Raw genomic sequence first — 27,617 nt, 5'->3', positions numbered from 1 at the left:
GGGGGTAAAGTGGTTAAAGGAATACTGTAGGGGGGGGGGGTCGGGGGAAAATGAGTTGAACTTACCCAGGGCTTCTAATGGTCCCCTGCAGACATCCTGTGCCCGCGCAGCCATTTACCGATGCTCCGGCCCCGCCTCCCCCTGCAGACATCCTGTTCCCGCGCAGCCACTCTCCGATGCTCCGGCCCCGCCTCTGGTTCACTTCTGGAATTTCAGACTTTAAAGTCTGAAAACCACTTCGCCTGCGTTGCCCTGTCCTCGATCCTGCTGATGTCACCAGGAACGTACTGCTCAGGCCCAGAATGGTCTGTGTCTGCACCATGTGCTCCTGGTGCCATCAGCGGGAGTGAGGACACGGCAACGCAGGCGCAGTGGTTTTTAGATTTTAAAGTCTGAAATTCCAGAAGTGAACCGGAGGCGGGGCCGGAGCATTGGGGAGTGGCTGCATGGGCACAGGATGTCTGCAGGGGGAGGCGGGGCCGGAGCATCGGTGAGTGGCTGCGCGGGCACAGGATGTCTGCGGGGGACCATTAGAAGCCCCGGGTAAGTTCATTTTCCCCCGACCCCCCCTACAGTATTACTTTAAAGGGGCACTATGGCAAAAAATTGTAAAATTTAAAATACGTTAAAACATATACAAATAAGAAGTACATTTTTTTCCAGAGTAAAATGAGCCATAAATTACTGTTCTCCTATGTTGCTGTCACTTACAGTAGGTAGTAGAAATCTGACAGAAGCGACAGGCTTTGGACTAATCCATCTCTTCATGAATATGTTTATCTCATCATGGTGGATCGTGTAGAAGACATAAAACACAGGGAGTCCGGGAGCCCGATCTGGTGTGATAACATCAGGTCACTGGGTAGCATATATGAATAATGAACTCACAAACATGGGTTGCCCAGCAGGCAACCACTCATCAAGCGGGTAGGGAAGTCCTGTCCCTACTCTTCATGCTTCTGACAAATGGATCGGTCACAACTCCAGTGAAAAAGTTGTGCCCTAGGAGCTTCTCCGAAGTGGTGGTAGATCTCAAGTAGAGGGTTGGATACGCCCGCGGTATCAAAAGGTGACTTAATGTTTCGTCTTAGCCCATAAATAGCAAGAGATAGAAAAAAGCACCCAGGACTGGAGACACTTTTATAATAGTCACTTTTATTGACCTGAGGAAGCAGCATAGGCTGTGAAACGCATTGTCAAGTGTATTTAATAATAATAAATAGTTGAGAAGTTTACCCTCACTTCAACTTGAACATTGCTCAAGATAGGAAAACTTTTTTCTATCTCTTGCTATTTATAGGCTAAGACGTAACGTAAAGACACCTTTATCTCATCATGACACATATCACTTCAGATTCACTTTAACCACTTAAGCCTATCTGGACGAGTATTCTCGTCCAGATAGGCGCAGTTAAAGGCAAACTGGACAAGTATTCTCGTCAATCGATTCTGGATCATGGAAATTGACCACGGCAATGCCGTGAATAAGAATATTTGGAACGCATTCACGGTTGTGATTGCGTTGGGTAAAGCCATGATTAGGTCGTGATTAGCAGAAATGGGCAGAAATTACATCTCCCTGGGCCAATCAGAGGCCCCCAGCCAGGCCCTAGCAACCAATCATAGGAGGGGAGGCTCTGCGCTCCCCTCCTTTATATAAAGTGGCAGCCATGATGAAAAGCTCTGTCCTTGCTAGACTGTGGCAATGAGAGGATCATCTTCAGGCCATTTGTTGCTTCAGCAAGCGCATTTGTTTTTTGTCAAAAACATGGCGTTTTTACTCCTAACAGATCTCTTATACTGTAGCATACACAGCTAGCTAGCCAGTGAGTGATTACTAAAGTTAGCTGTAGTTCAGTGGGAGAGTGTAGTCATTGATTGCTATGCTTAGTGCAGGCAGGGTCACTGACTCTACTGCTCTATTAGTGACGTATATCCTTGTACTTAACTAGCCAGTGAGTGATTAACTTCAGTTAGCTGTAGTCAGTGTAGTCAGTGTCAGTTAGAGAGTGTACTGATTGCTGTGCTTAGTGCAGGCAGGTTCAACTTCACACTGATTCCACTTCTCTATTGCTGTATACTTGTTAGCTAGCTAAGCCAGCCAGCCAGTGATCAACTTCAGTTAGTTGCAGTCACTGGCACTGGGCAGTCACTAAGTTTAGTCAGTGACATTGTACTGTTAGTGCAGGCAGTCCGCTGTCCACTAATTTTTGTGCTCTTTATTATTTTACTGTATCACTTGTATTCAGCTCATTAGCCAGTGATGAACTTCAGTTAGTTGCAGTCACTGCCACTGGTCAGTCACTAAGTTTAGTCAGTGACATTGTACTGTGCTAGTAGCATGCAGCCAGTTACTTTGCTTTGCGCATAGTGCAGTCAGACCACAGCGATGTCCAGTGATTTTCGTGTTCTATCACTGCATTCAGTATTTTCGCCGTCTGCGCATTTTTTTGTTTTCTTCTGAAAAATCAATAAAAGCCCCCTGTTATATTCCATCTGTCCCCAGGCCCACACACGTATTGACTGTAAAAAGCAGCACACTCTCTCCACCTTGAAATCTTGTGCATAGTATACAACATGTCTGGCAGGGGTAGTGGGTGTGGCAGGAGAGGGAGTGCCATTGCCTCCGCCAGTTCTGGGACTGGTCCACGGCCAGGGAGAGGGCACTCAGCTGTAGGGGGTGCAGCAGAGAGGCATCTATCCGCAGCATAGCCTGGGCCGAGTCAGCCGACACCACTGTCGCCCATTTTCAGCACCTTGGCTCAACGCCGTGTGGCCGGTCAGGAGCTTGACTCACAGGCATTGTTAGACATCATGGAGGAGCAGTCCATCCTGAGTTTCTCACAGACCTCCGCTGTGAGCAGCACTCCCAGCAGCAGCAAATTCCCCACACAAGTTGTTACATCCACCCCAGCAGCCAGTGGTCAGCAGCCCTCCCTGGACGAGAGCGTTGTGTCCCTCAGTTCAGCACCTGGGTCAGTATTGATGGCTGCCATTGAGGAGATGATGAGGCCTGATGTGGAGGAGGAGGTTGGGCTCGGGCCAGCATCCCAAGTTTATGTTGAGGACGATGAGGGGACTGTGTCTGGGGATGTTGAAGAAGAGTCCTATTATGTTCAAGGTGATGATGATGATGATCGGGACCATCTGTATGTGCCTCAGGCCCCAGAAAACATGTTGTATGTTGTGTTTAAGTACTAAAGTATGTGCTCCCACTGCCAGGGTTCACGGATACTTACAATTTTTGTGTACAATTCTCATGCTGTGGTGCCACCAATGAGGGGCCATGCCCTTCTGTGCTGCTGCTGAGTCCTTAGTCCTCCTTAATTCTTAAGTCTTTGTTGCCACTGCCAGGGTCCACGGATACAATTTTTGTGCACAATTCTCATGCTGTGGTGCTACCAATGAGGGGCCATGCCCTTCTGTGCGGCTGCTGAGTCCTTAGTCCTCCTCCTCCTGCTGCTGCAGATGTTGTGTTTAACTACTAAAGTCGGTGTTCCCAATGCCAGGGTCCACGGATACTTAAAATGTTTGGGCTGTTTTATCGTGCTGTGGTGCCACCAGTGAGGTGCCATACTCTTTTTTTTTTCTGTGATGCCGCAGAGTGCTGCTTGGTCCTCCTGCTGCCGCCTCTCATATCGTATTGAACAGCAGTCTGTGTACCCACCGCCAGGGTCCACAGATGCTACAATTTTTGGGCTGATTTATCGTGCTGTGGTTCCATACTCTTCTTCTGTGCTGACGCAGAGTGCTGCTTAGTCCTCCTGCTGCCGCCTCTCATGTTGTATTTAACGACAACAGCAGTCTGTGTACTAGAGATGTAGCGAACGGTTCGCCGGCGAACGGTTCCAGGCAAACATTGGGGGTTCGCGTTTGCCTGGAGCAAGCAAACTTTTGCGGAAGTTCGATTCGCCCCATAATGCACTATGAGGGTCAACTTTGACCCTCTGCATCACAGTCAGCAGGCACATTGTAGCCATTCAGGCTACACTAAGCCCTGGAGCCCCACCCCCCCCTTATATAAGGCAGGTTTGCCGGCCATTACACTCACTCGTGTGCCTGCTAGAGACAGACTAGGGAGAGCTGCTGCAGACTTGTCCTCCTAGGGAAAGATTAGTTAGGCTCTTGGTCTTGGCTTGCTCCTGGCTGATTGTTAGTGCTAAAATAGCACCCCTCAACAGCTCTTTTGAGAGATCCTGATGTGTTTTTTTTTTGTGTGTGTGTTGCTCACTGACATTATACAGCCCTATCTGTTGCAGCTGGACCTTGGTAATTGTTATTACTGTGCCAGCCAGGCCCTGCCTAACTATCTATACTGGGACACCTACCTATGCCTACCTAACTACTGGGGCACCTACTTACCTATACGGGGACACCTAGCTACCTACCTATACTAGGGGACCTACCTATGCCTACCTACCTATACTGGGACTCCTACCTACCTATGCCTACCTACCTATACTGGGTCTCCTACCTATGCCTAGCTAACTACTGGGACACCTACCTATGCCTACCTACCTATACTGGGTCTCCTACCTATGCCTAGCTAACTACTGGGGCACCTACCTATGCCTACCTACCTATACTGAGTCTCCTACCTATGCCTAGCTAACTGCTGGGACACCTACCTATGCCTACCTACCTATACTGGGTCTCCTACCTATGCCTAGCTAACTACTGGGACACCTACCTATACTGGGACTCCTACCTATGCCTACCTACCTATACTGGGACTCCTACCTATGCCTAGCTAACTACTGGGACACCTACCTATGCCTACCTACCTATACTGGGTCTCCTACCTATGCCTAGCTAAATACTGGGACACCTACCTATGCCTACCTACCTATACTGGGTCTCCTACCTATGTCTAGCTAATTACTGGGACACCTACCTATGCCTACCTACCTATACTGGGACACCTACCTATGCCTACCTACCTATACTGGGACTCCTACCTATGCCTAGCTAACTACTGGGACACCTACCTATGCCTACCTACAAACAAGAAGATAATAAGGTCGTTGCTTCATTGTGGACAGACCAAATTTGATCAGCTGGACAGTCACTGTTGTTCTATCATTGAGCTACCACAGCCCGGCGACCATATGGCCTTGAAAACCGCCGCTGCCTACACTCTGGCCATGTTGCGCACCAGTCCAGCACGGCCGTCACTACGCAAACAGCTGTTTGCGGTGCGTTACACAGTGAGTTTGGTGTGTCAGTGTGAAGCAGAACTCTAATTACACTCCCTGATTGATGTATATGTTACGGCCAGAGCCCGAAGTTTGGCCACTTCTAGTTCTGGCCGGCCACTTCGGGTTCTGGCCGGCCAATGTGCGAAGTGGCCGCTGCGCTGCGGCCAATGTTAGAAATGGATTGATTCCTGTGACATTAATATATCTTCTGGCCGCAGCGCAGCGGCCAATTGTATAACCACCTGCAATTTAGCTTTCATTGTGATTTCTGCCCTTAAAACGCTGCTTTGCGTCACATCCAGATTTTTCCCCGGGACTTTGGGCATGTATCCCACTCCGCCATGCCCCCCTCCAGGTGTTAGACCCCTTGAAACATCTTTTCCATCACTTTTGTGGCCAGCATAAATTTTTCTATTTTTCAAAGTTCGCATCCCCATTGAAGTCTATTGCAGTTCGCGAACTTTTCCGCGAACCGAACCTTCCGCGAAGGTTCGCGAACGGGGTTCGCAAACCGAAAATCGAAGGTTCGCGACATCTCTACTGTGTACCCACCACTGAGGTCCATGGATGCTATAATTTTTGGGCTGATATATCGGACAACTTTGCTGCCTTGTCATTGCTATCGATGGAAGAAACGAAGAAGAAAAATTACAAAAACCTCTCTGGGTGTTTTTGTGGCGTCGCCCACTCATCCTCTTCCAGTGGTACCACCACTGCCAGGTGCCATTGGGACTCGCCATCACCTCTGGGATTGTATTTTCCAGCACAGTGTATTTTCCTGTTTAAAACCAATTATTACCAATTAATAGCCCCATTCTAAGTGTTGATTTAACTTTAAAATCCATTTTCTCAAAAACTAAAAGTTCTTTTTGGTATTTTTTTCATCATTATAATACATGTAATTTGGGGGATTGTACCATGTATGGGGGTTTTAATAATAGCTTAAACGCTATTCCGTGATCACAGCCATGTTTAACCGTGATTGCCTCATTCACAGGAAAAATCAGAGTCAAATTTGTGAGTCCGGCTTAAATGCCGAAATCAAACATGTTTCCAGATTTTTTTCAGTTACGGCCGAATACTCAAATTTGTGATTGGGAGATATACGAGCAAAGAAAAAAACATAACATAATTTAAATGTTGTGATAGCCAGGACTAATAGTGAGCAAATACAATGGATGGGTTTTATTTATAGTAGCATTGCTTATTTTAAAACTATAGGTAGTGAAATTAGAGAAATAGTGTATTTTTTCTTTTTGTGTGTGTGTATTTGCCTTTAACATGCATAGAAAATAAAGTCATTACTGAAATCAATATCACTCACAAAAAGCTTAATTTGTGGCACAAAAAACAAGATATAGATAGTTCACGTGTGATGAGTAGTGATAAAGTTATTGGCAACTGAATGGGAGGAGTTGCATTTTGCAATTTGTTGTGTTGAAAGGTCCTTAGGGAGAATGTATGATCTTGTTTTGTTTAGCTTATATTAAAGGGACTCCGAGTTCAAACTAGAATAGAAAATGGTACTCACCTGGGGCTTTCTGCAGCCCAGTGTAGGTCTGGAGGACCTACACTGGGCTGCAGAAAGCCCCAGGTGAGTACCATTTTCTATTCTAGTTTGAACTCGGAGGCCCTTTAGGATATTTTAGATGCATTAAGGTTTTAAACATTTTGTTTTCTTTGGCATTTTAGAAAGCAGCAAAAGCAGGATACATGACATAAAGGTGCCTGGATAAAAGGCGGCATTTTACTGCTGGATTCCATAGTAAAAAATTGGTAATATTTACCAATATTTTACTATTGCTAAACCCAACCCCACTCTCACACACATTCCTCCCCTGGTGCTGCCAAACCCTAAGAGCCCCCCCTCCATGGTGCCAAACCCTAAGACCCTCCTCATGGTGCCTAACCTAAGCCCCTCCTCTCCTGGTGGTGCCTAACCCTACTCCCTATCCTAGCCCTTAACAACCCCCCATCCCCCTCCAATGTAAAGAAACTTGCAGATAAGATGTTAAACAGTGCTGCTCGGATACCACTTTTCACTATCTGGATCTAATTCGGAACCAGACACCCAGATATCCGATCCGGGTCGGATATCCAAGTGTAAAATTTTCCAATCCGTATCTGAATCGGATTTGACCTCAGTATCCGGCCGGATTCGGATATCCGGATAGAAAACCGGAACTGACCTGAAAATGGCTTAAAATGCTTCCAAAAGTCTCTTCAAATGGCCAAAACCCCTTTCGGAGGTCTCTCTCCCTCTCTCTCTTTCTCTCTCCTCTCTCGCCCTCTCTCTCTCTCTCTCTCTCTCTCTCTCTCTCGCCCTCTCTCTCTCTCTCTCTCTCTCTCGCCCTCTCTCTCTCTCTCTCTCTCTCTCTCTCTCTCTCTCCCTTCGAAAGGGATTTTTGCCATTGAAGGTGATTTTGGCTTCTGCTCGGATATCTGAGCTAACTATCCGCCCGGATTTCGGATTTCAGATGGGAAATCTGAGTTTGCTCGGATAGTCTATTCAGATTTAAAAAAATATCCGGATTGCTATTCAAAGTTCGGATAGTGGAAAAAGTTTGGATTATCTGGGTAGTTCGGATATCCGAAATCTTGCTGAGCACCACTGATGCTAAATGTTGGTCCCAGAAGGGACCTGATAGCGGACTGCCACCATGTACTCAAATTTCCCTTTTCTGCCGCTAATCGACTTTTTTCATAGGAGCCCCTTCTGGAAGGACTATTGCTTCCTTGTTACCTGTTTCGGCAAAAGCAGTAGAAATATCATAATCACTATTCACTTTGGACACTGGATTATTCACTTTTTGTTTTACTTTGTTTTTTGTTTGTTTTTTTGTTTTTTTATAGTTTTTTTTTATTTTTAATTATTATTCCCTGGACCTTCAGTGGACAACCAGCCTTCTGCAGATAACAAAAACAAGAGCTTCTACTGTTATCTGCAGAAGCTACTGTTCAGCTTTTCTCCTGGACTTTGACTCTCAGCTGCTCACAGACCCTGAAAAACTGATCCTAGCTAATGCATGAAAGACGTGTATTTCCACCTGCAGCAGTATAAAAGTAAATAATAACCTATTGCTATATGTCTTTAAGCTTTAATTGCCCTAACCTGGCCTAAGTGTACATGCTCAAATAGCCTGAAGGCATGTAGGTTGTGCCATCATTTCTGTGAATAAGCTGCTGATGGGAAGGTGAGATAAAGGCAGGATAAAAGTCAGTTTTCCTTGCGATTTGCGTCACACAACCTGCAGAGTCAGCGAGGTTCTGTATAAATATAGGCTGGGTGCAGAGCAGAGATCAGCACAGAGAAGATAACCACCTCTCCATCAACACCTGCAGAAAATGGGCACCATGAAGGCTTTCTTCATCCTTTGCAGTTATATTCTTCTAGGTGTAGGTGAGTATGAGTACTGAAACAAGATGCCTTAGATTACAACCACACAGCTATGCCAAATTTATATATGTTTTCCATTCTTAAAACAGAAGGTATATGCAATGATTCAGCTTTTTGTAAACTAGAAAGGTCTCCCATGATGCATTGCTACCACATAGTGGTTTTGGCTGATGACAGAATAACTGGGTACTCTGTAGTAGGGATGACCAAACATAGCGATTTTGTGTTTGTGAACATGTTCCCGAATGTTACCGTGAATGTTTGCAAACCAATCATTTGCGGTCAGGGCCGGATTTAAGCCAACGCCACATAGGCCATGACCTAGGGCACCACAATCACATATTACATATTTTTCACAGAGGCTTTTTCCATGCCTAAATACCAAAAATGGCTTTCTTCTGCAGAAGATCACATATGCCATGGGATGACCAAACCCCCCCCCCCCCCCCTGAACCTCAAAGTTTTGGCCTACCTCGGCCTGTCACAGGACCATGAAGAGGATCGTCAAATTTGAAGAAAAAGCACCCCAATCAATAGTGCTAAATTGTGTCGACTTTGTGTCTCCCTCCAACCTTGTCTTTAAGCCCCACCATCCTCAAATTAGCACTGATAGGTGCCCACTAATAAACTGATCACATTGGAGCCTGATGAAGGCACAGACTCACCTATTTCACCTTACTGGGACCCCTGTCCCTTCTTGATTAGCATCCAAAAAGAAGTGGTTGCCAACAGGGCGGTTTCTAGGCTAAATTGCACCCAGAACGAGGGTATAAAAATGCACCCCCCCCCTTCTTCTGTGGAGCCAGGTATAGGTGCCCAAAGTATGGGTTAGCTGGGTCTAGTTGCACCCAGTATAGGTAGCCAGTTATAGGTCCCCCAGTATAGATAACCAGTATAATTGCCCCCAATATAGGTTAGCTAGGTAGGTGTCTCCAGTATAGGTAGCCAGTATAGAAGCCCCCAGTATAGGTTAGCTAGATGGGTGCCTCCAATATAGATAACCAGTATAGTTGCCACCAGTATAGGTTAGATAGGTAGGTGCCTCCAGTATAGGTTAGATAGGTAGGTGCCACAAGTATAGGTTAGATAGGTAGGTGCCCCCAGTATAGTTTAGATAGGCAGGTGCCCCCAGTATAGGTTAGATAGGTAGGTGCCCCCAGTATAGGTTAGACAGGTAGGTTCCCCCAGTATAGGTTAGATAGGTAGGTTCCCCCAGTATAGGTTAGATAGGTAGGTGCCCGCAGTATAGGTTAAATAGGTAAGTGCCCCCCCCCCCATAATGGAGGGTTGAGCCATGGCCTCACTGGGACTAAGCCACGGCGAGGACGACCTAACTTCGCCCTCCGTGTTCCCTCCTAGATATCTAGCATATGGTTGCTAGATATGTGGGTTGCTAAATCCCATGTGGGGGCCAAGTGCTGGCTACTGGCTATGGAGGAACCAGTGGTGTAGCTAAGGAGCTGTGGGCCCCAATGCAAGTTTTACAATGGGGTCCCCTAAGCACTCTATACATAACAATTGATACGGCGCACCAAAACCTGCCAATGGCAACTACAGTGTCAGAGGTGCAAGAAGGGGATGGGGGACAGTTAGGTAATGATTACCACTATTCAAAGTATCTATAGAAGTGATTATTACCAGCACAGGACCAATAAAGAGCTAATACTGTGGTTGAGGGAGGGCCCTTCGGGGCCCCGATGCCTGGCTACCTCTGCACCCCCATTGCTACGCCCCTTGGAGGAACCTTGGTGCTGTACGAGTACTGGGTAAATTCATTTGGTAACTATGAAAAAGGGTTGGTGCTTTTATAGGGTCTTACTGGACAATTGCCCAGGGCCTCAAAGTCAGCTGACAGGACCCCCAGTGAAAAGTGGGCCCTGGGGCCCTTGCAGAGTATTGACAGTGGAGTGAACTCACCTCTTTGTGCTCCTCCTTAAGTCTGTGTGCTTCTTCCTCTCCATTGGCGGCCTCATCTCTTTGACCCGGCAGAGACAGCGGATAATTTTTTTGCGTACATCTGAAAAGGGCGCCTGGAAAAAGAGTGCCTGATATAAACGACAAAAAGCCAGATTCAGCTACAAAAGGTGCTTGGTGTAGCCAAGATGCCAAATCCGGTTACAAAAGGCACCTAGTGTAGCTGAAAAGCTAGTTTTAATTTATAAATAAAAAGGATGTTATCGCCAAAAATTGTTTGGCTATAAAATGGCGCTGGAAATAGCCGAGAAAAATGATTCAGCTAAGAAAAATGATATAGCCAAGAAAAGTGATTACTATGACCTAACTTCTCTCAACTCTCACACAGAACCCTCCTCTGGTGGTGCCTGTCTGACCCTAAGACCCACCCCCTGGTGGTGCCTAACCCTAAGACCCATCCCCTGGTGGTGCCTAACCCTAAGACCCACCCCCTGGTGGTGCCTAACCCTAAGACCCACCCCCTGGTGATTACTATGACCTAACTTCTTCCTACTCTCACACAGAACCCTGGTGGTGCCTAACCCTTAAACCCCCCTGGTGGTGCCTAACCCTAAGACCCCCTCTGGTGGTGACGAACCCAACCCCCCCCCCCCCCCGGTGGTGCCTAACCCAATCCCTTCTCCCCGGTGGTGCCTAACCTTAATCCCCCCTGGTGGTGCCTGCTTCCCAATCTTTGCTGCATTTCACGTCAAGCATATATGTTATTTTGAACTGATATAACTGAATTACCTGATATAACGGAATTAACTGATACAACCAAATGAACTATTATAACATAATTTAGTCACCTTCTGATATAACCGATGTTGTAGTCACATTTATATAGCCGAAAAAATCTCGGCTATAAAAAGGCGCCCTTTTGTAGTCGAATCAGTTGGAGGAAGGAGGAAGCCCCAGGTACGTCCAGATTCCATTTATTTTCCACTGCTCAGGGTCCCTGTGATCTAAGGTACAGCATCGTTCCTTCCAGAAGAGAACGGGAAACTGGAGAAAGCGAGTAAAGAATAGGGACAGTCGGAATTCAGGAATTTTAATGGAATTGCGAACAAATTCCTAATTTTTATTTTTTACAGAGTCAAAATTCACAAATCTGTTCACAATTTTAAAAAAGGTGGGGGGATAGGCTGCGCGTCCCTAAACACATGTTGCAATTGAATGGTTAATCGCACAGGCATACACCGCCTCTGCCAGACTGAAAAATGCATGCCCTGCATCCAAGACAAGTGCTAACATTTATTAAACTAGGAGAAACTTTACTTTCCAATATGGTTTGCATGCAATGAATATTATACTAGACACTTGTGCCACCGTGAGGCAAACCTCCGGGCAAGTGACCTAACCTAAATTTAAACCTTGGGAGCAGCTAAGCAAAAAAAAAGTGTAACTTACCGTACATTTTGTTGAACAGCGAGGAGAACGCCAGCGCACACCACTAAGGCTGCATCTGAAATGACCACCAACTCAGTGTGCAGCACCTAAATAGATTTTCTGCACACTTTGCATTCAATTCAGATGCAAATCATATGATTTGCATCTCAATTGAATGCAATGTGTGCAGAAAATCTATTTTAGGTGTTGCACACTGAGCTGGTGGTCATTTTAGATGCAGCCTTAGTGGTGTGCGCTGGCGTTCTCCTCGCTGTTCACAATTTTGCTTAAAATTTTCATATTTTTAGCTTTGTATTTTCACAATTTCAGTTGCAATCTTTGCAGTCATGCCTCTTGAGCAAGCTCATTGCTCAGCAGACATTAACCCTCCTGGCGGTCTAATGAATTCCGCCAGGAGGCAGCGCAGCAGTTTTTTTGTTGTTGTTGTTTTTTTTAACTCATGTAGCGAGCCCAGGGCTCGCTACATGATAGCCGCTGCTCATCGGCATCCCCCGCCCGCTTTGATCGCCTTCGTCGATCTCCGATCAGAAAATCCCGTTCAAAGAACGGGATTTCCTGGAGGGCTTCCCCCATCGCCATGGCGACGGGGCGGGATAACGTCACCGACGTCAGCGACGTCATTGGGAGTCCCGATCCACCCCTCAGCGCTGCCTGGCACTGATTGGCGGCGCGACGGATATCGGCGATCGAGCGCGGGGCGACGGTGATCGATGTGCTGATGCAGCTAGCAAAGTGCTAGTTGCGTGCAGCAAAAAAAAAAAAAATTAAGCAAATCGGCCCAGCAGGGCCTGAGAAAACCTCCTGCGCGGCTTACCCCGAAATACAGGGATACCGCCAGGAAGGTTAATGGCCTCAATTCAATAAGATCATGCTGGAGATAATAAGGCAAGAGAAAACTTACCTCCACACAGTAAGAGAATTATCTTATCTCTTTATTCCTTAAGTTACCTCCTCTGTAGTTATTTTCACACGCAGTTAATAATCAGCCTGTCTTTAACTCTGGAGTTATTTTAAGGATTGAAGAGTTATTTAAAGACAGAAAAGTTAACTTTAGGCTTGCCTGAGGTAAAATGTTTCCTGAATAGGACATGCCTCATCACCATGGTAACAACTCTAGAAACTTTATTAAAGACAGGAGATAAGCTTTGTGAATTGACGCCAATATATTGTTTGAAAAATAAAGTGATAAATGTCTACTGAAAATGCTCAACAGACACAAATGTGAAAATTCAAAGCAAAACTTTGAAGTGAAATTGTGTCAGAATATACAAGTTGGAATTCCAAGGACACCAATTTTCAAATCAACTCAAAAGTGATAAGCTGAAATTCTGCGAAATGTGTGCTCTCATCCCTAAAGGTGGACACGCGCGATACAATAAAATTATCCAATTTTATGATTTAGATTTCCCAAAACAATCAAAATTATTATTATTTTTTAATTTGAGCAATAAATCTGATTGGGTTTCCCGTTTTTATTTGATAAAAGTTGATCAGTAATGGTGGATTTTTCTGATCAATTTTTAATGAAAATGTAACGGTGCGGGTAGATGGTCATTTTATTACTATATACACTCAAGCACTTTTCTCAGAGTTTCCAATCATTTTTATCATAATTGAGAAAAAATGTAATAGATGTGTGTGTGGCACATTGGTCAGATTTTTGAAATGTCACTATCAGTCAGAAGAATTGATCGCAATTCTTGAATCGAACAGATATTTAAAAAAAAATCTATGGTGTGTGGCCGGGATCGGTTGAAAAGGGCGCCCGAGCTGCCTGCATGAAAAGGGCGCCGCCATAGACATCAATGTTATTTCTGGAAATATGGGCTACAAGGTGTAGAAAAGGGCGCCCGAGTTTTGATATAGGCTACAAGTGGGCTCCCCTTTGTAGCCCATATTTTTTCGGCTACAAGTGGGCTCCCCTTTGTAGCCCATATTTTTTCGGCTACAAGGTTTTCGGCTACAAGTGGGCTCCCCTTTGTAGCCCATATTTTTTCGGCTACAAGCGGGCTCCCCTTTGTAGCCCATATTTTTTTCGGCTACAGTAAGGTGCCCCTCTGTAGCCCATATTATTGACTTTTTTTTGTAGCCGAAGTTTTTATATGGGCTACAAGCACTGTAAGCCGAATTATTTCATTCCTCCACTATCCATGGCGACCTGGAGGGGGAATAGTAATTAACACATCCCAGAGTTTTTTTGTAGCCGAAGTTTTTATATGGGCTACACCAGGCGCCTTTTTTTTTTGTAGCCGAAGTTTTTATATGGGCTACACCAGGCGCCTTTTTTTTTGTAGCCGAAGTTTTTATATGGGCTACACCAGGCGTCTTTTTTGTAGCCGAAGTTTATATGGGCTACACCAGGCGCCTTTTTTGTAGCCGAAGTTGGTATATATATGGGCTCCACCAGGCGCCCTTTTTTACCGGCGCCCTTTTCATGTAGACCCGTGTGGCCATCTTAAAACAGAGTCCAGCAGCTGTCAACTGACCAAAAACTCACACACACCATGCAAACTTTTTATCAAGAATTGTATGTTGTGTGATCGATTGTGAAATTGTATTCAACCAGAAAAAAATGTAACTATTTAGTACATACAAAACTATTTATTCACTTTGTTCTCTTGATTTTTCTAACCAACCAATTTTTTCTCGGAGTTTAAGATTTTATCCAAAAATTGTGGCAATCTGAAAAATATGCGTGTGGTACCTTGACAATTCTGATTGAATCTTCCGATCAACATAAAATTGGATCTGAGTGCTCGAAAAAATAAAAATTGTATGGTGGTGTGTTGTCACCTTTAAGAATACCTTTATCTGAAATGTATGCCATTGTTTCAAGGTTCTACATGCAATGGTGGGACAAAGAGATACCAGGAATGCTAGGTACACACCATACAATTTTCTGTTATGCTGGGAATACACGGTAAGATTCTGGCGCTCGATTCTGTGCCCGATCGTTTATGCCGCTTGATTCTGCGGGCGATTCTCTTCATCTTCCGTTCGTTTTTTTTCTTATCTTTTCCCATTGTCCTCCATGCAGAATCGAGCGTAGAAACGATCGAGGCAGAAGATCGGACATGTCGGAAATTATCTATAGAACCATCTAAATGGCTCAGAATCTTACCGTGTATTCCCAGCATTGGATTTACCTGCAAGATAGATCATTTCCAACATGATGGAAATGATCTATGTAACCATCTACCTGCCGAGCAATCAGGCATTGTTCTACTCAGCAGGAGATACCGAGAAGACAATGCACCAGGGATAATAACCAGTCTGTACAGAAAATAATCTAACAGAAAATTGTATGGAGAATTGTATGGTGTGTACTAGATCTGCTGCAAGTGTTTGGTGCTTTAAGGCCCCATTCTCACTTGAAAGAGCAAAATGCCAGCGATTACTGCCGGCGTTTTGCGGGAGTGATTTTTCCGCGATTACACGTGGAAAAATTACTGGACACTGCAGCGATTTTTCAGCGATCGCATTTAACACTTATTTAGCACTGAAACATGATCGCCGGGAAATCGCCTGAAAATGATGCAGGCTACGCGGTTGCATTTGGTGAAATCGCCGGCAAAACGCTCTAGTGTGAACGGGGCCTCAGTGTTTGGGTTGTTTCGGGAACTGTTTTGGCATTCATGTATGGATATTGCCTTCTGTTTCAGCTCAGTGTGATCACACCTGCAAGACTTGCTGGGTCAAAGATGCCACAAAGTGCTGTAATGAAAAAGAAACTGTGTGCAAGGGCGCATCACAATGTTTGGCGGCGTCTGAGCACTGTGTCATTAGTAAGTGATATGTTTTTATTGTTGTCTCAAACCTAAACACACGAATGCAGGGGGTCCAATGGATGGAATTCGGGGGATGAACCTCGGGAACCGGGAGAGGGAAAATGAGGCAGAGAACCCCCGGGAGCAGCAGATAATGAAGTATTTCCAGGGGATGAAATTACTACTGAAACAAATACTAGGGCTGCTCAAATCCGATCCGGATGCTATTTGGATAGTTGCTACCTGGATATCTCCCAGTAAACCTGTGCGGGGTGGGCGGGGGGTTCAATCTTACCTATCATGACGTCTTCTTCGGTCCGTCCCACGGCGCCTCCCACAATGCGCTCCAATCCGGCGTCACGTGACTACAAACACTTCCTCCTTCCGGGTTGAAGAAGTAAGTGGATAGTCAGGTGACGCCGGATTGGAGCGCATCGTGGGAGGGGCCGAGGGACGGACGAAGAAGACGTCATGATAGGTAAGATTAAACCCCCCGCACAGGCCGCAATGCATTACTGGGAGAAATCAGGATGCAATTTGGTCAGTAGCTATTCGGATCGGATTTGAGTAGCCCTGACAAATACTACTTACAAACCTGTGTCGCTATTATGGCTCGTTCACGCTATGGGCTTGATTCACTAAACCGTGATAACTGATATCTTGAACGCAAAACGCAAATTTTCTCGCGAAAAAGCAGTCATTTTCGTGCAAAAATTTGCATTAGTGCATGCAAAACCTTACTCACGTTATAACGCATGCAAAACGCTAGCGCGACTGTGATATCAGTTACCACGGTTTAGTGAATCAAGCCCTATGTACGTTTGCTGATTTTTTTTTAAGCGCTGGCGATTTTAGAAATCGTCCTAAAAGTGATTGTGTAAAGTTCGTGAGTGTTTCAATTTCTTTGAAATCGCAATTGCGCTACAAGTACCCTTTTCTGAGCGCTTTGGCTCAATGGAAGGTATAGGGAAATCGCAAAGTGTTTGAAAAAGTGCTTTTGCATAGCGTTTTCCCGAGCGCTTTTATGAATAATTACAAACCTCCATTCTGGTAGCTATGTGAGGGAAATATTTTTTGTAGGTAAAATACCTCCATGAGGTATTTTCCTCTTTTTTTTAGCAATTCTGAGAAAATGTTCTCAGTTTCCAAACACAAGGTAAAACATGAGGTAAATGCATAAAGTGAGGTAAAACATGAGGTATTGCAGCGGTAAGCATGCAGTAAATAAATAATAGTAGTCTTTAATTGTCTTATATAAGTTATGATAGTCTTTGGAAGATGTTTTTTTTTTTTTTTTTGAGGGGGTGAAAGTGTATTTGAGTATGTAGCAGCCTATGAAAAGTATATTTATACACGTCCCTTATTAAAAAACAAACAAAAAAAAACAGTAAATATTTGGAGTTTTATTTCTACCATTCTTCTCTATAACACAGCCTGAATAGAAACGATACTAGGCTCATACACACATCAGATAAAAGTCTTTGGAAAATGAAAGATCACAGACCAATCTTACCCCCTTCATGTAGTATAACAGAGTAACCAAGCAGCTCAGGGTGACCCAAACTACTAGGAATGTGTAGGGGGATAGAAGTATGAGTATGAGTATGATTCATGTAGTATGAGAGCCATAATCTACAAAGTCTTTTCTATGGAGCTGAGCTCCCCATCAGACAGAAATCTTACCCCCTTCCATGTAGTATGAGAGCCACACCTACACAGTCTATTCTATGGAGCTGCACTCCCCATCAGACAGAAATCTTACCCCCTTCCATGTAGTATGAGAGCCATACTCTACACAGTCTATTCTATGGAGCTGCACTCCACATCAGACAGAAATCTTACCCCCGTCCATGTAGTATGAGAGCCACACCTACACAGTCTATTCTATGGAGCTGAACTCCCCATCAGACAGAAATCTTACCCCCTTCCATGTAGTATGAGAGCCACACCTACACAGTCTATTCTATGGAGCTGCATTCCCCATCAGATAGAGATCTTACCACCTTCCATGTAGTATGAGAGCCACACCTACACAGTCTATTCTATTGAGCTGCACTCCCCGTCAGACAGAAATCTTACCTCCTTCCATGTAGTATGAGAGCCACACCTACACAGTCTATTCTATGGAGCTGCACTCCCCATCAGACAGAGATCTTACCCCCTTCCATGTAGTATGAGAGCCACACCTACACAGTCTATTCTATGGAGCTGCACTCCCCATCAGACAGAAATCTTACCCCCTTCCATGTAGTATGAGAGCCATACCTACACAGTCTATTCTATTGAGCTGCACTCCCCATCAGACAGAAATCTTACCCCCTTCCATGTAGTATGAGAGCCATACCTACACAGTCTATTCTATGGAGCTGCACTCCCCATCAGACAGAAATCTTACCCCCTTCCATGTAGTATGAGAGCCATACCTACACAGTCTTTTCTATGGAGCTGAGCTCCCCATCAGACAGAAATCTTTGCAAGATGCTGCACACACAGATGCTGTACAGACACAAAAGATCAGTATCTGTAAAAGATCTGTTCCTGCAAAAGACCCGTTCCTGCAAATTGCATTCATAGTCTATGAGATCTGCAGATCATCATACACACCTTGTTTAACTGACATTCATCTGCAGATCAGACAATCTGCAGATCTAAAAATCTATCTGGGTGGATCTGATCTGCAGATGAATGTCAATTAAATCATGTGTGTATGATGATGTGCAGATATCATAGACTATCATTGCAATGTGCAGGAATGGATTTTTGGCAGGAACAGATCTTTTGCAGATACTGATCTTTTGAGTGTGTGCAGCATCTGTGTGTGCAGCATCTTGCAAAGATTTCTGTCTGTTGGGGAGTTCAGCTCCATAGAATAGACTGTGTAGGTGTGGCTCTCATACTACATGGAAGGAGGTAAGATCTCTGTCTGATGGGGAGTGCAGCTCCATAGAATAGACTGTGTAGGTGTGGCTCTCATACTACATGGAAGGGGGTAAGATCTCTGTCTGATGGGGAGTGCAGCTCCATAGAATAGACTGTGTAGGTGTGGCTCTCATACTACATGGAAGGGGGTAAGATTTCTGTCTGATGGGGAGTGCAGCTCCATAGAATAGACTGTGTAGGTATGGCTCTGATACTACATGGAAGGGGGTAACATTGGTCTGTGATCTTTCATTTTCCAAAGACTATAGTCTGATGTGTGTATGTGGCCTAAGTTTCTTCCCCAACTGCACAATGTTTCCCCCTCTGTGTAGGATATTTGGTGATTTTGCTCAATAACACATTCATTGAAGTACGCCAGAGCTAAAAATCTATGACCTGTTGATCCTTTTTATCTCTTTCCTGTCTCAGAAGCTGTTTTCTGCCAATGAAGGGTTTTATAGTTGGAATGTCTTATCAGTGAGGGTCACACTGTAGTCACTTCCTGTCTGATTCACGACAGAGTGAGCCACTTACATACCTGATATTTAACTCTTTCAGCCCAAGAAAGAAAAAAAGGAACACAGCCTAGTTATTTGTGTGCTAGGCACTGTACATACACATGTCTATCTCATCATGTCACATGTCACCTCGGGTATCCTTTAACCTCTTGACGACACCAGTATTAAACGCCCCCAAAGACCAGGCCATTTTTTGTAAAATAAGCCACTGCAACTTTAAGGCCAAGCTGCAGAGCCGCACAACACAGTACACAAGTAATCCCCCCCCCCTTTTCTCCCCACCAACAGAGCTTCCTGTTGGTGGGGTCTGAGCCCATTCAGCCTATGACAGCCAATCACCTCTGATCCCCTGGCTGTAGATTGGCTGTAGATTGCAGCGCAATACATAGTAATTAGTCGCCGTCTAACAGTCTCCAAGCGGCGATCGCAGTGTGCTCGCGATCTCCTGCAATAGCCGACCCCAGGACTTTACGCTGATCGTCATTAGGCAGTCCTGGGGCTGCCACCACGGCCATCGGCGTGATGCAGTCATGTAGCAGTTAAAAGACAACTGAAATGAGAGGGATATGGAGGCTGCTATATTTATTTGCTTTTAAACAATACCAGTTCACTGGCAGCCCTGCTTTTCTATTTGGCTGCAGTAGTGTCTGAATAACACCAGAAACAGGCATGCAGCTAATCTTGTCAGATCGGACAATAATGTCAAACATCTGATCTGCTGCATGCTTGTTCAGGGTCTATGGCTAAAAGTATTAAGGGGCCCATACACCTAATGATTTTCCCGCCGATATACAGCCGATCCGATCACAGTGATCGTATCGGCTGTGAAATCGCCGCGCACACCACTGTCAGAACGATCGATTTCCATCCGGAATCGATCGTTCCCGTCGATTCCCGTTGATCCTTCTGGAAGATTTTCTCGATCGCCGGCGGGTCGGGAGTGCGTCAATAACGGCGTTTGAATGCCCGACGACCGACGCAATACAGTGGGTATACATTACCTGCTCCAGCCGGCGCGAGTCCCCTGGTCTCTGCTGTCTTCTTCTCCGCTCCGGGCCGTTCCTGCAGCTACACAGAACTTCCTGTCGCGGCAGGAAGTTTAAACAGTAGAGCGCCCTCTACTGTTTAAACTTCCCCTGAACAGGAAGTTCAGTAGCTGCAGGAACGGCCCGGAGCGGAGAAGAAGACAGCTGAGACCAGGGGACTCGCGCCGGCTGGAGCAGGTAATGTATGCGGGGGGGGGGGGGGGGGGGGCAGCTCCACAGATTGTGATCGGTTTTAGGCTGAAATCGATTCACAATCTGTTTTCAGTAAAGGCAGCCATACGATCCCTCTCTGCTCAGATTCGATCAGAGAGGATTTATCTGTTGGTCGAATCTGATGGCAAATCAACCAGTGTATGGCCACCTTTAGAAGCAGAGGATTAGCAGGACTGCCAGGCATCTGGTATTGCTTAAAAGTAAATAAATATGGCATCTTTCATATCCCTCTCACGTCCATTGTCCTTAAGCCTCTCCAGATAAGCATTGAAGATATGTCATGCGGTGTAAATGTATACTCACCTCCTCCATGTCAGATACCTTTATGCATAGTTCCAAATAAGCAACACCCTGCCGATGGCCGTTGCCCAATAAGAATCACAGCTGTAAGCGCTACCTGGAGCCACCACTTGCTTTAGTTTGCGTTACATGTCTATTTTAGGAACAGACAACTTTCGAGATTTCTTACTTTGTTTATTTCTGATTTTTAGATGGTACAGAATATCAGGCGTTCAGCAAGAAGTGTGCAGTCAAACAACTGTGTGGAGTGTGTGTAAAAGCATCCACCATCGAAGAACCAAACATTCTCCGAATCGGGTATCAATGCTCAAGTGATGACGGCTCCAGCCTGGAATATAAAAGTGAGTTTCACAGTAATGCATACAAAATGGAACAGCTGAGCTGAAACGCACCGATCACCAGGAAAGCTGATAGATACCGATACACGTTATTCCTCATGCGCAGTGACTGATACCGATATACGTTATTCCTCATGCGCAGCGACTGATAGATACCGATATAGGTTATTCCTCATGCGCAGTGATAGATACCGATATACGTTATTGCTCATGTGCAGTGACTGATACCGATATACGTTATTCCTCATGCGCAGCGACTGATAGATACTGATATACGTTATTCCTCATGCGCAGCGACTGATAGATACCGATATAGGTTATTCCTCATGTGCAGTGATAGATACCGATATACGTTATTGCTCATGTGCAGTGATCGATACCGATGTACGTTATTCCTCATGCGCAGTGATAGATACCGATATACGTTATTCCTCATGCGCAGTGATGGATACCGATATACGTTATTCCTCATGTTCAGTGATAGATACCGATACACGTTATTCCTCATGCGCAGTGATAGATACCGATATACGTTATTCCTCATGCGCAGCGACTGATAGATACCGATATACGTTATTCCTCATGCGCAGCGACTGATAGATACCGATATACGTTATTCCTCATGCGCAGTGATAGATACCGATATATGTTATTCCTCATGCGCAGTGATAGATACCGATATACGTTATTGCTCATGTGCAGTGATCAATACCGATGTATGTTATTCCTCATGCGCAGTGATAGATACCGATATACGTTATTCCTCATGCGCAGTGATGGATACCGATATACGTTATTCCTCATGCGCAGCGACTGATAGATACCGATATACGCTATTCCTCATGTGCAGTGATAGATACCGATATATGTTATTCCTCATGCGCAGTGATAGATACCAATACACGTTATTCCCCATGTGCAGTGAGAGATACCGATATACGTTATTCCTCATGCGCAGTGATAGATACTGATATACGTTATTCCTCATGTGCTGTGATAGATACCGATATACGTTATTCCTCATGTTCAGTGATAGATACTGATATACGTTATTCCTCATGCACAGTGATAGATACTGATATACGTTATTCCTCATGCGCAGTGATAGATACTAATATACGTTATTCCTCATGCGCAGTGATAGATACCGATATACGTTACTCCTCATGTTTAGTGATAGATACTAATATACGTTATTCCTCATGCGCAGTGATAGATACCGATATACGTTATTCCTCATGCGCAGTGATAGATACCGATATACGTTATTCCTCATGCGCAGTGATAGATACCGATACACGTTATTCCTCATGCGCAGTGATAGATACCGATACACGTTATTCCTCATGTGCAGTGATCGACACCGATATACGTTATTCCTCATGCGCAGTGATAGATACCGATACACGTTATTCCTCATGCGCAGTGATAGATACCGATATACGTTATTCCTCATGCGCAGTGATAGATACCGATACACGTTATTCCTCATGTGCAGTGATAGATACCGATATACGTTATTCCTCATACGCAGTGATAGATACCGATATATGTTATTCCTCATGCGCAGTGATAGATACCGATATACGTTAGTCCTCATGCGCAGTGATAGATACCGATACACGTTATTCCTCATGCGCAGTGATAGATACCGATATACGTTATTCCTCATGCGCAGTGATAGATACCGATATACGTTAGTCCTCATGCGCAGTGATAGATACCGATACACGTTATTCCTCATGCGCAGTGATAGATACCGATACACGTTATTCCTCATGCGCAGTGATAGATACTAATATACGTTATTCCTCATGCGCAGTGATAGATACCGATACACGTTATTCCTCATGCGCAGTGATAGATACCGATACACGTTGTTCCTCATGCGCAGTGATAGATACCGATACACGTTATTCCTCATGCGCAGTGATAGATACCGATATACGTTATTCCTCATGCGCAGTGATAGATACCGATACACGTTATTCCTCATGCGCAGTGAAATATACCGATGTACGTTATTCCTCATGCGCAGTGATAGATACCGATATACGTTATTCCTCATGTGCAGCGACTGATAGATACCGATCTACGTTATTCCTCATGTGCAGTGATTGATACCGATATAGGTTATTCCTCATGCGCAGTGATAGATACCGATATACGTTATTGCTCATGTGCAGTGATCGATACCGATGTACGTTATTCCTCATGCGCAGTGATAGATACCGATATACGTTATTCCTCATGCGCAGTGATAGATACCGATATATGTTATTCCCCATGTGCAGTGATAGATACCGATATACGTTAGTCCTCATTAGTGTTGGGCCGAACCTCCGATTTTCGGTTCGCGAACCGGGTTCGCGAACTTTCGCAAAAGGTTCGGTTCGCGTTAAAGTTCGCGAACCGCAATAGACTTCAATGGGGATGCGAACTTTGAAAAAAAAAATAATTATGCTGGCCACAAAAGTGATGGAAAAGATGTTTCAAGGGGTCTAACACCTGGAGGGGGGGATGGCGGAGTGGGATACATGCCAAAAGTCCCCGGGAAAAATCTGGATTTGACGCAAAGCAGCGTTTTAAGGGCAGAAATCACATTGAATGCTAAATGACAGGCCTAAAGTGCTTTCAAACATCTTGCATGTGTATACATCAATCAGGTAGTGTAATTAAGGTACTGCTTCACACTGACACACCAAACTCATCGTGTAACGCACCGCAAACAGCTGTTTGTGTAGTGACGGCCGTGCTTTACTGGTGCGCACCATGGCGAGAGTGCAGGTTTTGGTGGCTTTACAGCCCATATGGTCACCTGGCTGATGTAGCTGAATGACAGAACAGTGACTGTCCAGCTGATCAAATTTGGTCTGACCACAATGAGGCAACGACCTTATTATCGTGGGTGTGCCCCCCGAGACACTCATCTAGGCGCCGGTCATTGCTCCATTGTGATACGCAAGCCCCTTCACCACGGCAAGGTAATGATCACGAAGGGGAATGGGCGCATGTACATGCCTTTTCTTTTGTTGTTGCAGCTGCCCGCAGTGCAGCCAGAAAAATTAGGCAGTCATGTACACGCACCCGAAAAATTATTACAGCGGCCGCTGCTAGCAGCGGCCTAAAAAATTCAGCAATCCGCCTGGAGTCCCGGACCCTGTTGGTGGTGGCGGAGAAGGTAGTCAAGCGGCCTGCAGGCAGACATGCTGTGTGGAGGGACTGGGAGCGACTTAGTCTTCTTGGGGCAGGCCAGGCAGCCAGTCACACGGCGTGCAGGCAGAGATGCTGTATGTGCGGGGACTGACTTAGTCTTGGGGCGGGCAGCAGCCCTCCGGGATCCATGCCTCATTCATTTTGATAAAGGTGAGGTACTTAACACTTTTGTGACTTAGGCGACTTCTCTTCTCTGTGACAATGCCTCCAGCTGCGCTGAAGGTCCTTTCTGAGAGGACGCTTGCGGCAGGGCAGGAGAGAAGTTGGATGGCAAATTGGGACAGTTCTGGCCACAGGTCAAGCCTGCGCACCCAGTAGTTCAAGGGTTCCTCATCGCTGTTCACAGCAGTGTCTACATCCACACTTAAGGCCAGGTAGTCGGCTACCTGCCGTTCCAGGCGTTGGTGGAGGGTGGATCCGGAAGCATGGCCGGCCTTTGACCTAAACGACCGGAGCGGTCGCTCAGGGCGCCAGCTTGCAAGGGCGCACGGGCGGCATGCCGCGCACAGTACAGTGTCGCTGCTCCGCCGCCCGCTCTGTCTCTCCCCGCCGTCTCTCTGTAATTAGAGGGAGACTACAAGAAAATGGCCGCCGATGTCCACAAATGCGGACATCGGCGGCCATTTTCTTGTGGTCCCACTCTATTTACAGACGGAGAGGAGGCGGGGAGAAGCAGGGAAAGAAGAGTGACGTCGGCGCTGGAAGCCTGGAACACGGATAACAGGTGAGTAAATTCCCCGCCTCAGCCTGCTATACCTGAAACTATCTGGAGGGGGGAGCGCAGAAGGGGGGGACTGGGGGCAACTATACTAGCCATGGCCGACCTTTGACCTGACTACCTACACCTGGCTACCTATAGTGAGGGCAGCTACGCCTGGCTACCTATACTACTGAGGGCACCTACGCCTGGCTACCTATACTACTGAGGGCACCTACACCTGGCTACCTATACTACTGAGGGCACCTACGCCTGGCTACCTATACTACTGAGGGCACCTACGCCTGGCTACCTATACTACTGAGGGCACCTACGCCTGGCTACCTATACTACTGACGGCACCTACACTTGGCTACCTATACGACTGAGGGCACCTACGCCTGGCTACCTATACTACTGAGGGCACCTACGCCTGGCTACCTATAGTGAGGGCACCTACGCCTGGCTACCTATACTACTGAGGGCACCTACGCCTGGCTACCTATACAGAGGGGGCCTACACCTGACTTCATATACTGGGGGCACCTATAGCTGGCTACCTATACTGAGGGCACCTATAGCTGGCTACCTATACTGAGGGCACCTATAGCTGGCTACCTATACTGAGGGCACCTATGCCTGGCTACCTATACTGGAGGCACCTATGCTTGGCTACCTATATTGAGGGCACCTACACCTGATTTCCTATACTGGGGGCACCTATAGCTGGCTACCTATACTGAAGGCACCTATGCCTGGCTACGTATGGGGGGGACCTATAGCTAACGTCCTATACTGGGGGCACCTATGCTTGGCTACCTATATTTAGGACACCTAAACATAAGATCCTATGCACCTATAGCTGGTTACCTGCCTATACTGAGTCTGAGGGCATTTTTTTTTTTGGGGGGGGGAGACAGACCGTGGCTATAATGCATGGTGCAAAGTGTGTGTGTTTGTGTGTACTGTGCGTGTGTGTGTAGGATGAAGGGGGGGGGGGGGCACCAAATTCAGGTTTCGCTCAGGGCGCTGTGAAACCTAAGGCCGGCCCTGTCCGGAAGGGCTACGGCGAGGCGTTGGACTAAAGAACGTCCGCATGTCCGACATCACCATGAGATCGCTGGAGCGTCCTGTCTTTGACTGCGTGGACACGGGAGGAGGATTAGTGGCAGTGGTACCTTGCTGGCGTTGTGCCGTCACATCACCCTTAAAGGCATTGTAAAGCATAGTTGACAGCTGGTTCTGCATGTGCTGCATCCTTTCCACCTTCCGGTGAGTTGGTAACAGGTCCGCCACTTTGTGCCTGTACCGAGGGTCTAGTAGTGTGGCCACCCAGTACAGCTCATTCCCCTTGAGGTTTTTTATACGGGGGTCCCTCAACAGGCAGGACAGCATAAAAGACGACATCTGCACAAAGTCGGATCCAGTACCCTCCATCTCCTCTTGCTCTTCCTCAGTGACGTCAGGTAAGTCAACCTCCTCCCCCCAGCCGCGAACAATACCACGGGAAGGTTGAGCAGCACAAGCCCCTTGCGATGCCTGCTGAGGTTGTTCTCCTGCCGCTGTCCCCTCCTCCTCCTCCTCCCCCAAAGAAACACCTTGCTCATCATCCTCTGAGTCTGATTCGTCTTCTGCACACGACTTCTCTTCTTCCTCCTCCTCCCCCCTCTGTGCTGCCGCAGGTGTTGAGGAAACAGCTGGGTCTGATGAAAATTGGTCCCATACCTGTTCCTGCCGTAACGGTTCCTGGTCACGCTCATTCACAGCTTCATCCGCCACTCTACGCACAGCACGCTCCAAGAAGTAAGCGTAGGGAATTAAGTCGCTGATGGTGCCCTCACTGCGGCTCACCAGGTTGGTCACCTCCTCAAACGGCCGCATGAGCAGTGTCCAGTTGTCGGGCCAGAACATCCCCATCTTCCCAGACTGTTTCATTCTACTGTAGTTGTAGAGGTAGTGGGTCTTCTTCTGTTCTAGCAGGCGGGAGAACATGAGCAGGGTCGAGTTCCAGCGAGTCGGGCTATCGCAAATGAGGCGTCTCACCGGCATGTTGTTTTTGCGCTGAATTTCCGCAAAGCGTGCCATGGCTGTGTAAGACCGCCTCAAATGCCCACAGAACTTCCTGGCCTGCTTCAGGACATTCGCTAAGCCAGGGTACTTTGCCACAAATCTTTGAACCACTAGATTCATGACATGTGCCATGCAGGGTATGTGTGTCAGCTTCCCCATATGCAAAGCGGCAAGCAGATTGCTGCCGTTGTCGCACACCACGTTGCCTATCTCCAGGTGGTGCGGGGTCAGCCACTCATCCACCTGTTTCTTAAGAGCAGCCAGGAGAGCTGCTCCAGTGTGACTCTCCGCTTTGAGACAAGCCATGTCTAAGATGGCGTGACACCGTCGTACCTGGCATGCAGCATAGGCCCTGCGGAGCTGGGGCTGTGTAGCTGGAGAGGAGAACTGCCACTCAGCCAAGGAGGAGGAGGACAGCGAAGAGCATGTAGCAGGAGGAGAGGAGGTGGCAGGAGGCCTGCCTGCAAGCCGTGGAGGTGTCACAATTTGGTCCGCTGCGCCCTGCTTGCCATCGTTCACCACCAGGTTCACCCAATGGGCTGTGTAGGTAATGTAGCGGCCCTGCCCGTGCTTGG

The 27,617-nt window shown here is 46.4% G+C and overlaps 2 protein-coding genes across 4 annotated transcripts in view; one reads left to right on the top strand and one right to left on the bottom strand.

The window, feature by feature from the left end:
* LOC137523121 (uncharacterized) overlaps window positions 1-11,437 on the bottom strand; it is a 147,654-nt gene extending 136,217 nt beyond the window's left edge. The window contains exons 1-2 of one of the 2 annotated variants that reach the window (XM_068243353.1): window positions 11,358-11,437; window positions 10,513-10,625 (exon numbers count right to left, since the gene is read on the bottom strand). The gene's annotated coding sequence lies outside the window, so the exon portion shown is untranslated. Of the gene's footprint in view, window positions 1-10,512; window positions 10,626-11,207; window positions 11,275-11,357 lie in introns of those variants that run through there. The other variant, XM_068243351.1, reaches the window with a different exon arrangement.
* LOC137523120 (phospholipase A2 inhibitor NAI-like) overlaps window positions 8,446-27,617 on the top strand; it is a 45,481-nt gene continuing 26,309 nt past the window's right edge. Inside the window, exons 1-3 of one of the 2 annotated variants that reach the window (XM_068243349.1) lie at window positions 8,447-8,598; window positions 15,621-15,743; window positions 20,913-21,062. In XM_068243349.1, coding sequence (XP_068099450.1) covers window positions 8,544-8,598; window positions 15,621-15,743; window positions 20,913-21,062 — 328 coding nt within the window. In that variant the 5' untranslated portion in view covers window positions 8,447-8,543. Of the gene's footprint in view, window positions 8,599-15,620; window positions 15,744-20,912; window positions 21,063-27,617 lie in introns of both variants that reach the window. The other variant, XM_068243350.1, reaches the window with a different exon arrangement.

The sequence above is a fragment of the Hyperolius riggenbachi genome, chromosome 6 (genome assembly GCF_040937935.1).
Source record: "Hyperolius riggenbachi isolate aHypRig1 chromosome 6, aHypRig1.pri, whole genome shotgun sequence".
NCBI lineage: Eukaryota > Metazoa > Chordata > Amphibia > Anura > Hyperoliidae > Hyperolius > Hyperolius riggenbachi.
Note: the sequence above shows the minus strand (reverse complement) of the source record. Positions and strands in the feature narration are given on the sequence as shown.